Source organism: Marmota monax, unplaced genomic scaffold (assembly GCF_021218885.2).
Source record: "Marmota monax isolate L192 unplaced genomic scaffold, Marmota_monax_Labrador192_F-V1.1 WCK01_AAM20220418_F8-fsc00012, whole genome shotgun sequence".
NCBI lineage: Eukaryota > Metazoa > Chordata > Mammalia > Rodentia > Sciuridae > Marmota > Marmota monax.
In genome coordinates, this window is record NW_026695227.1 from 30,221,595 (window position 1) to 30,238,128 (window position 16,534).

General features: G+C 42.7%; 1 protein-coding gene across 1 annotated transcript; it reads right to left on the minus strand.

The window, feature by feature from the left end:
- Positions 1–12,578: 12,578 nt before the first annotated feature.
- LOC124087231 (tubulin alpha-1B chain) lies at positions 12,579–16,254 on the minus strand. Its single transcript, XM_046436005.2, has 4 exons — positions 16,098–16,254; positions 14,387–14,609; positions 14,115–14,263; positions 12,579–13,739 (listed from the first exon to the last, which is right to left on the minus strand). Exons 1-4 carry the CDS (start codon positions 16,098–16,100, stop codon positions 12,759–12,761), a joined length of 1,356 nt encoding a protein of 451 aa, XP_046291961.1. The 5' UTR covers positions 16,101–16,254; the 3' UTR covers positions 12,579–12,758.
- Between the last annotated feature and the right edge of the window lie 280 nt (positions 16,255–16,534).

A 16,534-nucleotide genomic window follows, 5' to 3' on the forward strand; every position in this document is an offset into this window, starting at 1 on the left:
AGCCTCCTAAATTCCTGAGATTACAGGTGCCCCCTGCCCAATACAGGTCAAATTATTTTTATCCCATGTCTCCTCAGTGGTTTTCTATAGAACCTGGTTTTTTAAAAAACTTGTTTGTATATGTACACCTACATACAGTTGGCCCCCTGTATCCTCAGGTTCCACATCTATGGTTCAAACAATTCATATCAAAAACATTTGGAGGGGCTGGAGCTATAGCTCAGTGGTAGAGCACTTGCCTAGCATGTGTGAGGTAGTAGGTTTAATCCTCAGCACCACATAAAAATAAATAAAGTTATTGTGTCCGACAACAATTAAAATTTTTTAAAAAATTTTTTTGGAGAAATATTGTGTCAGGTGCTGGGGATGCAGCTCAGGCATGCCTAGCATGTATGAGGCCCTGGGTTTAGTTCCTAACAACAGCAATAACAAACAATAACCTCATCTGTATTAAACAATGCACACACTTTTTCCTTGTCATTCCCTAAACAATACAATATAACAACTACTTATATAGCACTTATATTCTATTAGGTATTATAAGTAATCTAGAGATGATTTAAAGTATATCAAGGATGTGCATAGGTTATACCCAAATATTACACCATTTTATATGAAGGACTTGAGCATCCTCAGATTTGGAAATTTATGGGTTGAGTTCTTGGAACTAATCTCCTGCAGACATGGAAGACAACTGTGAACAAATATATTTGTGTAGATAATATATATACTAGTCTTTGATGATAGCAAGATAATGAGAGGATATGAAGTGCTAATTTCTCTTAGCAACCAAGTTTGGAGTGAATAGAACTCCAACAGAGAGAGACACAAAGAAAAGACAGCTGGCTGGGTCTTCCTATACTAAAAGGAAGAAAAGGAAAACACAGGGTGGTGACTTGGGACTATTATGTGTTGTTGTTGTTGTTGTTAATGTATATATTTTTGGTTGTAGGTGAACACAATACCTTTTTTATTTTTTAAATTTTTTTAGTTGTAGATGTACACAATATCTTTATTTATTTTTATGTGGTGCTGAGGATTGAACCCAGTGCATTCTACCTCTGAGCCATGACCCCAGCCCCCACTATTAAGTGTGTTTTAGTAACAAACCTGAAAGCCTGACACTGTGATGCATGCCTCTAATCCTAGCAACTCCTTGAGGAGGAGGCAGGAGGATTGCAAGTTCTAGGCCAGCCTCAGAAATTTAGCAAGGCTCTAAGTAATTTAGTGAGACCTATCTCAGAAAATAAAAATATGTACTAAGGGTATAGTTCAGGTTTAAGTTGCTCTGGGCTTTAATCCCCGGTACCAAAAAAGCCAATGAACACACAAAAAGCCTGAATGGATAAAGGCCATGAAGGCCGTACCCTGGAGGAGCTTGCAACTAGTCTGGGAGAAGGAGGCTCTGGAGCCAAACCCTTCTTTTCAGATATTTATTTCAACTATGAGAAGCATTGTTTTTTAGTGATAGTATTAAAAAGCATAAGTTCAAGGCCAGTCTCAGCAGTTTAGTGAGGCCCTAAGCAACCTAGTGATACTCTTTTTTTTTTTTAATTTTTTTTAGTTGAACATGGTCACAATACTTTTGTTTTACTAATTTATTTATCTTTTATGTGTTGCTAAGGATTGAACACATGTGCAAGGCAAGTGCTCTACCACTAAGCCACAACCCTAACCCCCCTAGTGATACTCTTTGCATCAAAATTAAAAATTTTTTTAAAAAAGTTTGGGGCTGGGCTCTGTGATATATGCCTATAATCCCAGAGGCTCCGGCTCTGTAGACTGAAGCAGGAGGATCTTGAGGAGTTCAAAGCCAGCCTCAGCAACTTAGCAAAGCTGTCTCTAAATAAAATATTTTTTAAAAGGCTGGGGATGTCACGCAGTGGTAAAGCATCCAGAGTTAAATCCCCAGTATTCCCCCACCACCAAATTTTTTTAACTTAGCTTATTGCTGAGTGTGGTGGCCCACACTTGTAATACCAGCAACTAGGGAGGCTGAGGCAGGAGTATTCCCAGTTTAAAACCAGCCTGGTGAGTTTTGCAAGACCCTGTCTCAAAATAAAAAATAGAGCTGTAGTAGTAGTGATACCACCAATTACTGGTTACCTTGATGAGTCCTGCTTCCTCAAATGTTGAAGTATAACACTAGAAAAGCATGCCAAGACAAGCTTAGAGTAGAAAGTAAGGAGCTTTATTAAAACACAGTAAAACAGGCCTTGGATTGTGTTTCAGTGGCAGAGTGCTTGCCTCACACATATGAGGCACTGGGTTCGATCCTCAGCACCACATAAAAATAAATAAAATAAAATAAAGGTACTGTGTCCATCTACAACTTAAAAAAAAAAAAGTTTTTTAAAAAAAAGAATAGTAAAACAGACTCCTCACAGGTGGAAGAAGGGGACCCAAAGGTGGAATCAGTGGGATGAGGAATTCCTGTCCCTTTTATACATCTAAAGTTTCCCTTGTTCTCCTGCCTTCTTCTCCCTGATCTTGTTCATTTCCCCTTCATCCTGCACCTGCGTAGGGACTGGGGGATGTTGGTGGAATGGCAGGAGGTGAGCAGGTGGGCTGGAAGGGCCTAGGTAGAGTGCTAGGCAGGAAGGGAGCGGCAGCCTACAGGGCTTTGATTAGCAGCTCCCTGTCTGCTTAGGAGCTGCTTAATTAACAACCTTTTTGGGAGGGGTAGTATCAAAAGGCTTTGGAGACATGAACATTCTATTCTCCCAGGAGCTGTTTCCATTTTCCTGGACTCAAATCTGACTCCATTTTCTCTATCAGACCCTATTTAAACTACTACCTGTCTTTAAACCTGGCTTCAGTAGCTCGGTGGAAAAGCATCCCTAGGTTCAATCCTAAGTTAAAAAAAAAAAAATCACTTGCTTCAAATAAACTTAGAAGGCCCTCACAGTTAATAAAATAGTAGCCTTTGGGCTGTATAAGACAGGCTGTTTAGTTTGTCTTTCTAACAGATTGAAACCAACATTTAAAAATGAAAGTCAAACATAGTGGTGCATGCTTATAATCCCAGCAATTTGGGAGGCTGAGGCAGGAGGATCACAAATACAAGGCCAGCCTTAACAATTTAGCAAGGCTCTAAGCAATTTAGCAAAATCCTGTCTCGAAATAAAAAATAAAAATAAAAGGGGGCTGAGGTTGTGGTTCAGTGTTAGAGCACTTGCCTAGCATGTGTGAGGCACTGGGTTCGATTCTCAGAACCACATATAAATAAATAAAAGAAAAGAAAAAAATAAGAAGGGCTGGGGATGTAGCTCATTACCCTTGGTATTCAATTCCTAGCATGCAAAAATAAATAAATAAAAATAAAAAAAGGGCTAGGGAATTAGCTCAATGGTAAAGTGCCCTGGGTTCAATACCTAGTACCAAACAAATGAAGAGGTGGAGGGGCAAGGTGGTACAGGACTGTAATCCCAGTGATTTGAGAGGTTGAGACAGGAGGATCACAAGTTGGAGCCTAGTCTTGGCAACTTAGACTTGGCAACTTAGAGTGACCTACCTAAAATAAAAAGGGCTACAGATGTAGCTTGGTGGTAGAGCATCCCTGGATCCAATCCCTAGTGCTACAAATAATAATAAATAAAAAATAAAGAGATGACTTGTTAAAAATCCAGATTATCTCTTTAGTGAGGCCCTAAGCAATTTATCGAGACCCTGTCTCAAAAATAAAAAAATTTAAAAAAGAACTGGGGATGTGGCTCAGTGGTAAAGCACATCTAGGTTAAATTCCTTGTACTTTCCCCCCACCCCCACTCCCCCCAAAATCAGATATCTGTCTCTTAAACAGAGATCTGGATCTGGCAGAGCTGGGCAATAAGGACCTATGGCATGGAGCAAGATGTCCTCCTATTACTCAATCTTACATCTCACCAGTTTTCTTATTTATATTGCCTAGTTGTATATCTGAGTTTAAGACCCTTGACCAAGCCCCTCTCTATTGTAACTTGGATTTATCCTCACCCTGACCTTCAGTTGATCCCTGGTGGACCCTGCCAAGTTCTTTTCCCCACCCCAGGGTTCTGAATTTGTTATTTTTTCTGCCCAAGAGAGCTCTCCTCTCCTCTTCCCTTCTTTTCCAGTTTACTTTTGGCTGGCTCCAATAGCCTTCAGGTTGGGCTTAAATGTTCTCTGCTCAAAGGAGTCTTCCCACCACTACCTTATATAAAGCAGCCTAATTTTGTTATTATTTGACACACAATTATGTTTACTTTTGACCTTCCCTGCTATAGACTTCTGGAGCAGGGGGAGACTTCTCCAGAGAAAGAATCATATTTATCTTGAACTGGGTGATTTCCTGAGCTTTTAACCTGGTGTCTTATACAGATAGAGACTCAAACATTTACAAATGTAGTGAGAAGCCAGGCATGATGGCACATGCCTGTAATCTCAGCAGCTTGGAAGGCTGATAGAGGAGAATTGCAAGTTCAAAGCCAGCCTCAGCAATGTAGTAAAATCCTAAGCAAGTTAGCAAGAACCTGTCTCTAAATGAGAAAAAAATTTAAAAGGGCTTGGGATGTGGCTCAGTGGCTAAACATCCCTTGGTTCAATCCCCAGTGCCAACAAACAAACAAACAAAAATGTAGGAGAAAAGATGGTAGACATTGCTAATAATTAGAAAGGCTAGGTTCTGGTTCTAGTAATCTGTCATTTGTGTCACACTTTACTTCATCTCATTTCACCTTTAGATTGCTTCCAAATCTATTAATTTCATGTTCATAGTTTAATGAAGTGCTGTGGCCTCTTCTGTCATGGACAATTATATCTGATTTTTTTTTTTTTTTTTGGTATTGGAGTTTGAACACAGGGAGGGGCACTGTACCATTGTACCATTGAGCCCATTCCCAGCCCTTTTTATTTTTTTAAATTTTGATATAAGGTCTTGTTAAATTCCTTAAGGCCTTGCTAAATTGCTGAGGCTGGCCTCAAATTTGCAAGCCTCCTGCTTCAGTCTCCCAAATTGGATGCACCATCACAGTTGGCTATATCTGATTCTTAGAACAACTGATAAACATGGATTCTGCTTAGAGACTTATTTTCTTGAATGTATAAACAACTGAAGTGAACTTTAAAAGGCAAAATATCAATACATACATCAGTTCAGAACTGCATAATACAATCCAAATTCAAGCTCAGAACAGGAAGGAAGAACCTAGAAGACTTCCTAGACAAAGAAGGGTGTTTTTTCTTTTCTTTTTTTTTAACATAGCTCTTTTTTATCTTTTTATTTTTTTTAATATTTATTTTTTAGTTTTTTTAGGTGGACACAATATCTTTATTTTACATTTATGTGGTACTGAGAATTGAACCCAGTGCCTCATGCATGCTAGGCATGCACCTCCACATCCTGCTGTCTTTTTTTTTTTTAGCTTTATTTTATTTATTTATTTTATGTAGTGCTGAGGTTTGAACCAAGGGCCTCACACACGCTAATCAAGTGCTGTACCACTTGAGCCACATCCCCAGCCCTTTTTTTTATCTTTTTAAAGAATTTTTTTTTTTAATATTTATTTTCTAGTTCTCGGCAGACACATCTTTGTTTGTATGTGGTGTTGAGGATCGAACCCGGGCCTCACGCATGTCAGGCGAGCGTGCTACCACTTGAGCCACATCCCCAGCCCCTTTTTTATCTTTTTAATATTTATTTTTTAGTTGTAATTGGACACAGTATCTTTATTTTGTTTATTTATTTTTATGTGTGCTGAGGATCGAACCCAGGGCCTCGCATGTGCTAGGCGAGCACTCTACTGCTGAGCTACAACCCCATTTCCATTTTTCTTCTGTTTTTCTTACTCCCTTCCCTTCTTTTCCCTTCCATTCCCTCCGCTCCCCGCTTCCTTCCTTCCTTCCTTCCTTCCTTCCTTCCTCCCTCCCTCCCTCCCTTCCTCCCTTCCTTCCTTCCTTCCTTTCTTGTACCAGAGATTGAACCCAGAGGTGCTTAACCACTGAGCCACATCCCTAATACTTTTTGTTTGTTTGTTTTGCGACAGGATCTCACTAAGTTGCTTAGGGCCTCACTTAGTTGCTGAGTCTAACCTTGAATTTGTAATCCTCCTGCCTCAGTCTCCCAAGTTGCTGGGATTACAGGTGTGTGTCACTGTACCCAGTTTTGACGAAGTAGTTTTGAACCTAGTAGGAATCTGATTTTAGTGACTCACAAGTCCATGAGTCCTTGTTTACAAATCCATTCGAAGCACAATAACTTTCTTTCCAATGTCTAATTATAATTGGTGAAGGATGAAGCTCACTGGTAAAGCATCCCTGGGTTTAATCCCTAGTATCAGGAAAAAAAAAAAAGAGGGTGGGGAGCTAGGAGCTAGGATATAGTTCAGTGGTAGAGTACTTGTACAGCATGCCTAAGGCCCTGGGTTTAATCCCCATTCCTGCAATAAAAGGAAAAAGAGCAGGGGGCTGGGTTGTGGCTCAGTGGTACAGCACTTGATTAGCGTGTGTGAGGCCCTTGGTTCAAACCTTAGCACTACATAAAATAAATAAATAAAATAAAGCTAAAAAAAAAAAAAAAAAGCAGGATGTGGAGGTGCATGCCTATAATCCCAGACTTGGGAAACTAAGGCAGGAGAAATTGCAAGTTCAAGGTCAACCTGTGCATCTTAGCAAAATCCTGTCTTTACATAAAAATTAATTAAAATTTAATTTTTAAAATTAAAAATTATAGATTCTCAATACCATACCAAAAAAAAAAAAAAAAAAAAGGTAAAGCTTGAACTTTGAGAATCTTAATGTAACAGTGATCCATCCACTTTATGCTTTGAATATAGCCCTTGCTATTCTAAAATGGACATGTTTTTTCTCTCCTCCCTAATCTTGCCTCCCTAATCTCAGGAAAGGAGTCCTTCTGGATCACCTCTTTAAAAATTCTGTACCACTGATGGAGAGAATCACAGCCTCTGGGATAGGAGTCCCTTGTGTTTCTCTTATGCTAGCAAAACAATATTTTTTTTCCTTTTTCTCAAAACTATAACCTCATTATTGGATTGGCATCAGGTATAAGGACCAAGCTTTCAGTAACACTAACACACTCCCATCTGAATCTAAAAGGTTCACTGTTCTGCCCCTTCGTTGTAAGGCAACATTTGTGATTCTGAATGATTTTGACTTATTATTGAGTGGAATAGACAGAAGATAAGATTCAGGAGAACCCACTCCCAAAGGTGATTGGGGCAAGACAGGGGCAGAAGGATTAAGATATGCTGCCTTTTTTTTTTTTTTTTTTTGAAGAAGGTAGGGAATGACCACAATGGTGCTCTACCACTGACCTACATTCACAATCATTATTTTTTATTTTGAGACAGTGTCTTACAAAAGTTGCTGAGGGCTGTCCTTGAATTTATGATCCTCCTTTGGGAGTCGCTGGGATTATAGGCCTGGGCCACCGTACACAGTGCCTTTTTCTTTAAATGAAGATTTCAGAAACTGTCCATTCAAAATATGGATTACTTTTATTTTCTCTTTGCTTTCCTATATGTTCTAATTTTCCCACAGAAAACACAATAAGTGCTAGGTATGGTATTGTATGCACTCCAGTAATCCAATAAACTTTGGAGGCTGAGGCAGGAGGATCACAAATTTGAGATCAGTTTCAGCAATTTAGTGAGGCTGTCTCAAAAGAAAAATAGGGCTGGGGCTGTAGCTCAGCAGTAGAACACTTGCCTAGCATGCATGAGGCACTCAGTTCGATCCTCAGCACCACATAAAAATAAAATAAAATAATAAAGGCATACTGTCCATCTACAATTAAAAAAAGAAAAAAAAAAAAAGGTTGGGGATGTAGCTCAGTAGTAAAGTGCCCCTAGATTCAATCCCCAATGCCAAACCAAACAAAGCAAAGCAACAACAACATAATAAATATAGAAAAATTCACTCTAATAAGACTACTTTCAGGGTGGTTTTGTTCCCAGAACTTCCTGGTCTTTGAGCTCATTCAGCTCTGAGGTGAAAAATACTATAGATAAAAACTGTTTTCTTTCTCTCTGGTAGAAACAGGGCTAATTCCTAGAAATGAACTGTCAATTTTGGAATTGCCTTCTTGTCTAGGATGCCAGGGAAGCCAGAAAACCAGGAATTCCCTTAACAAGGCCTCCCAGGATCTGAGAACTTTTTGTCGTGAATGGGTTTTAGGAAAAGGGGAGAAGAGTTTAATAGATTTAAAAGATTCTATTCCCTTGTCCCTATCTGTCTCTGACCTCCCCCCAAATATTTAGAATAATCATAATGAAATGTTGGCTTGAGACTGCAGTAAAAATTGTGAAATCTTGGGCTGGGGATATAGCTCAGTTGGTAGAGTGTTTGCCTTGCATGTACAAAGCCCTGGGTTTAATCCCCAGCACTACCAAAATAAATAAAAAGAAATCTTGGATTCTGACGATAGATGGGAATCTTAGAGGTCATCAGTCTACTTGTTTGCCCTTCAAGACATTGATAATACATAGCCCATTGTTGATCCTCCCTAATTATTAGAAAGTGAACTGTAGTGTTCTTCCCCATTTTCTGCTGTACTCTCTGGGGTTTACAGGAATTAATCTACTGCTGTTCTGGATAGCAGCATTTGTGAGGTTTATTTTTTCTAAGCTAAATATCCTCAATTCTCTGAGTTTTTCTATCTAGTAACCCTTACCACACCACTCTCTTACTTATCCGTGTTCCTCTTGAAGCAAGTACACAGAACTGAATAACAGACTTCTCAGTAGGATGACCACTGAAGATGGTGGAGGAATACTTAACCTGTCCAGTTTTGAGCAGTGTGTGTGTGTGTGTGTGTGTGTGTGTGTTATATTGAGGATTTAACCTGGAGGCGCTCTACCACTGAGCAACACCCTTAGCCCTTTTTTTGTTTTTATTTTGAGACAGGGTTTCACTAAGTTGTCCAGGCCGGCTTTGAATTTGAGATCCTTCTGCTTCAGCCTCTGGAGTTGCTAGAATTTTAGGTGTGTACCACCATGCCTGGCTATTTTGAGCACTTTTGCATACAAGGAATATCTAAGGTGACATCAGCCTGCTCTGGGTCACACCTAGTTTCATGGCATGCATTCATTTGGTCATTGTGAGCCAACAGAAGTGCCTACATGCCAGTATCATGAGACACTGAACTGAGCCAGAAGATGCTGAAAGATCTCTTCTTCATGAAGAACAGAGAAGAAACCTTCCTTTCCACCTCCATTGGATGTCATTACCCACCCTCTACTCTTCCTGAGGCTCCTCATATATTTGGGTCCTGGGTTTAATCTGAAAGGGGGAAGATAGTGGAGGGGTAGTTTTTTCTAGCTTTGAGAATTAAAAACTGGAATCTTTGGGCAGGTGCAGTGGTACATACCTGTAATCCCAGTGGCTCACAAGGCTGAGACAGGAGGATCATGAGTTCAAAGCCAGCCTCAGCAATGGTGAAGTGCTAAACAACTCAGTAAGACCCTGTCTCTAAATAAAATACAAAAAAAAAAAAAAAATAGGACTGGGGATGTGGCTCAGTGGTCAGGTGACCCCTGAGTTCAATCCCTGATACCAAAAAAAAAAAAAAAAATTGGAATCTCTGCCCTTGCCCGAAATTAATTCTTGAGTATCAAGTATTAATTGTATACTAAGTATTGAGCTAGATACTTTGTGATACAATGATAGGCACATGAAACATGGAGTTAAAATCTGGTGGAGGCAGGCACTGTGGCTCATGCCTGTAATCTCAGCAGCTCCGAAGGCTGAGACAGGAGTATTGCGAGTTCAAAGCCAGCCTCAGCAATGGAGAGGCACTAAGCAACTCAGTGAGACACTGTCTCTAAATAAAATACAAAATAAGACTGAGCATGCGGCTCAGTGGCCGAGGCCCCTGGGTTTAAAAAAAAAAAAATCTAGTAGAGAAAAAAAAAATCTGGTAAAGGAGAAGTATACTAAATAATCACACCACCGATATGTAATTACAAAATATAAATGATATGAGAGTAAGTAGAAAGTTATATGAAATATTATGTAGTATAGAATCTGACCTAGTCTCCAAGTCTTTAAATGAGATGACAATTGGGTTTCCATCATTGAAGAAAGAGTATGAGTTGAGTGGACAAATGTGTTGAGGGCAGTTTTGGTTGGAGGAGGTATTATAGGCAAAGGAGGAATGTGTTTGATGGATCCACACAGGAATGATGTCATGAGCCTGATTCTGTCACAGTTGGACACAGTAAAATATAGCAGGCTGTCAGTTTCAGGTGGGTGGAGTAAGGCGTTTATTTGATTTTTGGACCAGGTGGCAGAGAAGGAGCTGGTCTTAGCAACACAATGACATCCCTATCTACACGATGATGACCACATCATCAGGTGGTTATTGACTTTGTATTAAGTTTAGATGTCACAATGTGTCCCTCCCTTTCTACATGTTGACCCTAAGGCTATGTTTTTATATTTATCCCGCCCTGGGAAAATACTCTAGAAGGCTGAGTTCAAGAAACTCCTTGGATGTGGGGTCTCCCTTGGCTGCCTGTCTGATTGAGTGGCCTAAGCACAAGGCCTCCAGTAATTGTCAGAACAAAAAAGTGACAAGCATGTGAATGCTAGGGATGCCAGGTCAGTCACTTCCTGTTTGTTGTGCATCTTTTAGGCTTAGCTCCAAGGTGACTGCAAGGGCAGAGTTCACAAATGTGAATTAGGCTTTCCCGGATGGAGAATTCCTTGTTAGTGGTGCCATCTGCAGGACATGAAAGAATTTGCTATGAGTTTGGTGGGATTGAGAGGAGAAAATGGCCTTACTCAAGCATTTTAGTCTAAATCACAACCTGGGTCCCCCACATTGGGGTGGGGACCCAGTTCCCTTTGTTTTTTTAGCAAACAATATTTACGGCTCCAGTCCTACAAGGCAGGGCACAGAGCTGTGATACCATTTCCTTTGCTCTCTACTGATTAAATCTATCACCTGTAGAATAAGGCACTGGGCTCCTCCTATTTTAAATGTTTATTTTTTAGTTTTAGATGGACACAATATCTTTATCTTATTTTTATGTGGTGCTAAGGATCAAACCCAGTGCCTCAGGCATGCCAAGCAAGCATGCTACCACAGCATGCTGTCACTTGAGCCACATTCCAAGCCCCTGGGCTCCTCCTATTTTAATAGTGTCTTCAAGAAGGAGAACAGCCAGAGTGCTGGCCTATGCCTGTAATCCCAGGAACTCAGGAAGCTGAGGAAGGAGGATCACAAGTTCAAAGCCAGCTCCGGCAATTTAGTGAAATCTTGTCTAAAAATTCCAAGTAAAAAATAAAAGGCCAGCCAATCCCCACAAGCAAAGGCCGAACATGTTTTCTAATATGCAGATGCTAACATAAAATGGGTGGGGGGTTGGAGAATAAAAATTCATTGAATTAGACAAAGGGGAATGAAGGGAAGGGAGGGAGGTTGAGAACAGGAAAGACAGTAGAATAAATCAAACATAACTTGCCTGTGTTCATATATGAATACACAATCAGTGTAATGCCACATCATGTACAACTGCAAAAATGGGAAGTTATAATCCATATATGTATGTCAAAAAACATTCTACTATCATGTATAACTATAAAGAATAAATAAAAAATAAATTAATAAGTAAAAAGGACTGGGATATAGCATGTGGCCCAGTGGTTAAGTACCCCTGGGTTCAATCCTTGTTACCAATAAGGAAAGGAAATGATAAATAAATTAGTGCTGGGATGTAGTTCCATGGTTAAGTACTCCTGGTTCAATCTCCAGTACCAACAAACAAAAAAACTCACAACAAAACAAAATATCATCATCCTCAGATTTATCCTTGTGCTTTTCACATATGAAGTAATTTTCTCCAAGGTTAAATCCTCTACTTGGTTTTTCTTTTTTTTCTTGAAAGTGCTAAGTATTGAATCCACAAACCCAGAGGCTCCCACATATTAGGCAAGCTCTCTATGGCTCAAGTACATCCTTAGTCCCTCTAATAGACCTTTAGATTTAATTGAACTATAAACTTGAAAGAATGCAAACCATGCCAGATGTTACATACTGTGACCCCTTATCCTACCATTTACAGTTGTTGCCATTACATCTTGTAATGCAATCCTCCCTCTCCAATGCACATGGCCTATTGTTCAATCTTTGGTTTTCTTCTCTATCCCAGGGACACCCAACCACTTAGTTACATCCCCAGTCCATTTTGAGACAGGATCTTGCTAAATTGTAGAGGGTAACCTTGAACTTTTTCTCCAGACTTTGCTTCCTAAGTCACAGGAGTAAAATGTGCCACCATACCCCCTAGGACTATTGTTATTATAAATCCTACAACTTTTTTTTCTCATCTTTAGAGCTGAAACGGCTCATCACCCTTTTCTACTTCAAGGGTCTTTTTGAGGTTTTGTGTGGTAATGGTAACTGAACAGCAGCCATTAATAGGCCATTTAAAACCACTTATAACTCTGACAATCACTCAATTCCTTTGGTGCTCCAGATTGAGCACAGTCCACTATGCTTCAAGGTAGCAAAATGAACCTAGATAGGTAGTGAGGGTCCTTGCCAATGTGTTGCAGTGATTCCATATTGGATGCGTTACAATAAAGCACAGGAGGCAAAGCACTTTTCCTTAAAGCCTTTACTTTGAGACATGATGGAAAAACTTTACAGGTACACATGGAAAAAGACAGACATAATCATGATTGAGTGAAGACAATCTAATCAGTAAACTCCAATGCCTGTTAGCTAATGCTGAAGTTCTGGGAGTATGACATGCTGCAGGGCTGAAAGGAATAGGTAATTAGTATTCCTCTCCTTCTTCCTCACCCTCTCCTTCAACAGAATCCACACCAACCTCCTCATAATCTTTCTCTAGGGCAGCCATGTCCTCACGGGCCTCAGAAAACTCTCCTTCCTCCATCCCCTCACCCACGTACCAGTGAACAAAGGCACGCTTGGCATACATCAGGTCAAACTTGTGATCCAGGCGAGCCCAGGCCTCAGCAATGGCTGTGGTGTTACTCAACATGCACACAGCACGCTGTACCTTGGCCAGGTCTCCACCAGGAACCACAGTGGGAGGCTGGTAATTAATGCCAACCTTGAAGCCAGTGGGGCACCAATCCACAAACTGGATGCTGCGCTTGGTCTTGATGGTGGCAATGGCAGCATTGACATCTTTGGGGACCACATCACCACGGTACAACAGGCAGCAAGCCATGTATTTACCATGGCGGGGGTCACATTTTACCATCTGGTTGGCTGGCTCAAAGCAAGCATTGGTGATCTCTGCTACAGAAAGCTGTTCATGGTAGGCTTTCTCAGCAGAGATGACAGGGGCATATGTGGCCAGAGGGAAGTGGATGCGGGGATAGGGCACCAGGTTGGTCTGGAATTCTGTCAGGTCAACATTCAGGGCTCCATCAAATCTGAGGGAAGCAGTAATAGAAGACACAATCTGGCTAATAAGGCGGTTAAGGTTAGTGTAGGTTGGGCGCTCAATGTCAAGGTTTCTGCGACAGATGTCATAGATGGCCTCATTATCTACCATGAAGGCACAATCAGAGTGCTCCAGGGTAGTGTGGGTGGTGAGGATGGAATTATAGGGCTCAACTACAGCTGTGGAAACCTGGGGGGCTGGGTAAATGGAGAACTCCAGCTTGGACTTCTTGCCATAATCAACAGAGAGACGTTCCATCAGCAGGGAGGTGAACCCAGAACCAGTTCCCCCACCAAAGCTGTGGAAAACCAAGAAGCCCTGAAGACCTGTGCACTGGTCAGCCTGTAGGGGAAGAAAAAAGGAAATGCAAACTAGGTAAGCACTTTATCACTGAGTTACATCCCCCAGCCCTTTACCTCCCTCCCACAAACATTGAGACTACAGAAGCATACCATTGCGCCTGGCCAGATTTTCTACAGAACTATTCATAATTTCTTTAAATCATGACCATATCCAGATAGTATAAAAAATTGGCTAACAGACACATCACAAATTATTCTACAGCCAGGGACTGACTGGCATAGAAGTCTAATTAATATAGTAAGCAGCCTATTCCACTTTGCTGGAACCAAAGAACAAAGTCATTAGGTCAGTCCATTCAAGTTGCTCTGGAGCCTCTCACCCCATTTAAAATACATATTCATTTAAGGTTTTTACCAGTTTACGAATTCGGTCCAAGACAAGGTCAATGATCTCCTTGCCAATGGTGTAATGGCCTCGGGCATAGTTATTGGCAGCATCTTCCTTGCCTGTGATGAGCTGCTCAGGGTGGAAGAGCTGACGGTAGGTCCCAGTGCGAACTTCATCTGAAAAAGAAAAGGAAACCAGCACCCATCACTTAATAACCTGCACAAAACTGCTCAACTCTGGTGGGAAAGACAATGTGTATGCGATCAATGGAGAACCCAAGACATACCCAGTCAACTCACCAATGACCGTGGGTTCCAGGTCTACAAACACTGCCCTGGGTACGTGCTTGCCAGCACCCGTCTCACTGAAGAAGGTGTTGAAGGAGTCATCTCCTCCCCCAATGGTCTTGTCACTTGGCATCTGGCCATCAGGTTGGATGCCATGTTCCAGGCAGTAGAGCTCCCAGCAGGCGTTTCCAATCTGGACACCAGCCTGGCCTACGTGTATGGAGATGCACTCACGCTGCGGAAAGGACAGGGGAAGTCATGGAATTTAAGCAAATTCCCTTTTTAATTATTATTTTTTAAAGTTTTGGTGCTTGGATTGAGCCCAGGGATACTTTCCAACTGAGCTACACACTCAGTTCTTTTTCATTTTGAGACAGGGTCTCACCAAGTTCCTGAGGTTGTCCAGAACTTGCAATCCTGCGCCAACCTCCTAAACCGCTGCTATTACAGGTGTGCTGCCAAGCCCCCACTACCACAAATTATTTTTTTCAGGCACATGCCTATAATTCTTATCAATTTAAGAAGCTGAGACAAGAGGATCACGTGTGATCCAAGCCAGCTAGGCAAATTCAGGCGACCCTGTCTTAGAACAAGTGGAAGAGTATTCTCCGGTATTGCAAAAAATGACTTGAGCTGGGGACACAGCTCAGTGATGAGCCCTGACTGGATTCAATCTCCACCATAAAATAAACAATCCAAAATGTCCTATTTTGTTTTTTCCTTAGTAGGGAATGATTTTTTCCCCCTCCGACCCTTAAATGGAGAAGTGCTATTTTGAGACCTGCAAGAATGCTTAGTCAGGTTCCTCTTTTTAACACAGGGCAGTGAGAAATTCATCCACCACCCATTGCTCAGGCCCAGAACCCCACTCCAGTACAGTTGGCCAGATTTCCGGACAGCTCTCAGCACAGGAAGCACATGGTCGGAGTGCAAAGAAAATGTCTGGCTGCAGGGACAAGGGGTGGGGCTCTGCGGCACTGGATGAATGAGCAATTCAGGGAGCGCACTGCTGCGCTCAAAGGCGGGGGTGCGCAGCTGCAGATGCCCGCAATACCTGCAGGCACTGGGCTCAGCCCTGCACCTCCCCATCTGTTTTCAGGGGCCCCAATGCAGATTTCCATTCTCTCCAAATTCTTCACTGCCACCACCTGCTCCCCACAGGATTTCCTAGTGCATTGGAGACAGGCTGTTAGATGTTAACTGTCTTAATAAGCTGGGGCGTAGTGTGGTACAGTGTTAAGAAAACTCCTTGGGTTACAGGGGCTACGCCCTGCAGTCATGGAGCCGCAGAACCTCTGTGCGCATGCGCACACTGCAGTGGGAATTTCCCGCCGCTCTCGGGCGGGAAGGTAACGGTCGCGCCTGCGCTTTGTCTCCAGCTCCTTCCCGCCCCCGCTTTTCGCGCTCAGGAGGAAGTGAGGGCGGGGTGACTGCGCGCACCCGCCTGAGGGGTTTAGGATGGGGGAAGGGCACGCGCGGGAAAGGGTAGGGTCTTGAGGCGCCGGGCCCCAGAGCCGGAGATGAAATCCCGTAGCCCTCTTTTATCTGGTCCCCAGCCCTTGTCCCCGGATCTCATCTACCCCCGCCCCCGCCTCGCCTTTTGCTCTCCAACTGGATGGCATTTGTCTCAGCCCTCTCTAGCTAGAAGCCCTTCGCACCTCTCCCGCTCGTTTTCCCCCGGTTTTCCCGAACATCTCAGGGCGCCGCGGCGCGGTCCACTCACCATGGTGGCTACGGGTTAGGAAGCAAAGGCAACAGGAACAGACACCGGGTCCTGGTTACTGTCCCCGACAAGCTAAGAGTCGAGGTAAGTAACGCACTGAGGCGGGGGCGGCGCTGGAGCCTCTTAAGTAGCGGCTAGGGAGGGGCGGGCGGGCACGCGCGGCGCGGCGGCCGCAGCCCCTCCCCCGACACAGGCGTCCACTCGGCGCCGAGCCTGGCCACCGCAGAGGCGGGCTCGGCGCTCGGAGCCCCCTCCCCTCGCAGGGGCGTCTACCGCCACGCTGCGGACCCGCGCGCCAATGCTGCAGACTGCAGCGCGCCGCTTCCTGGCTGGGCCAGGCGGGTGCAGAGACCGGGAGAAAACCACCTGGGGGATGGGAGTCCTGAGAGGTCCAGTCAGTTTTAAAGATGAAATACCCTAAAATGCAGAAATTTCTG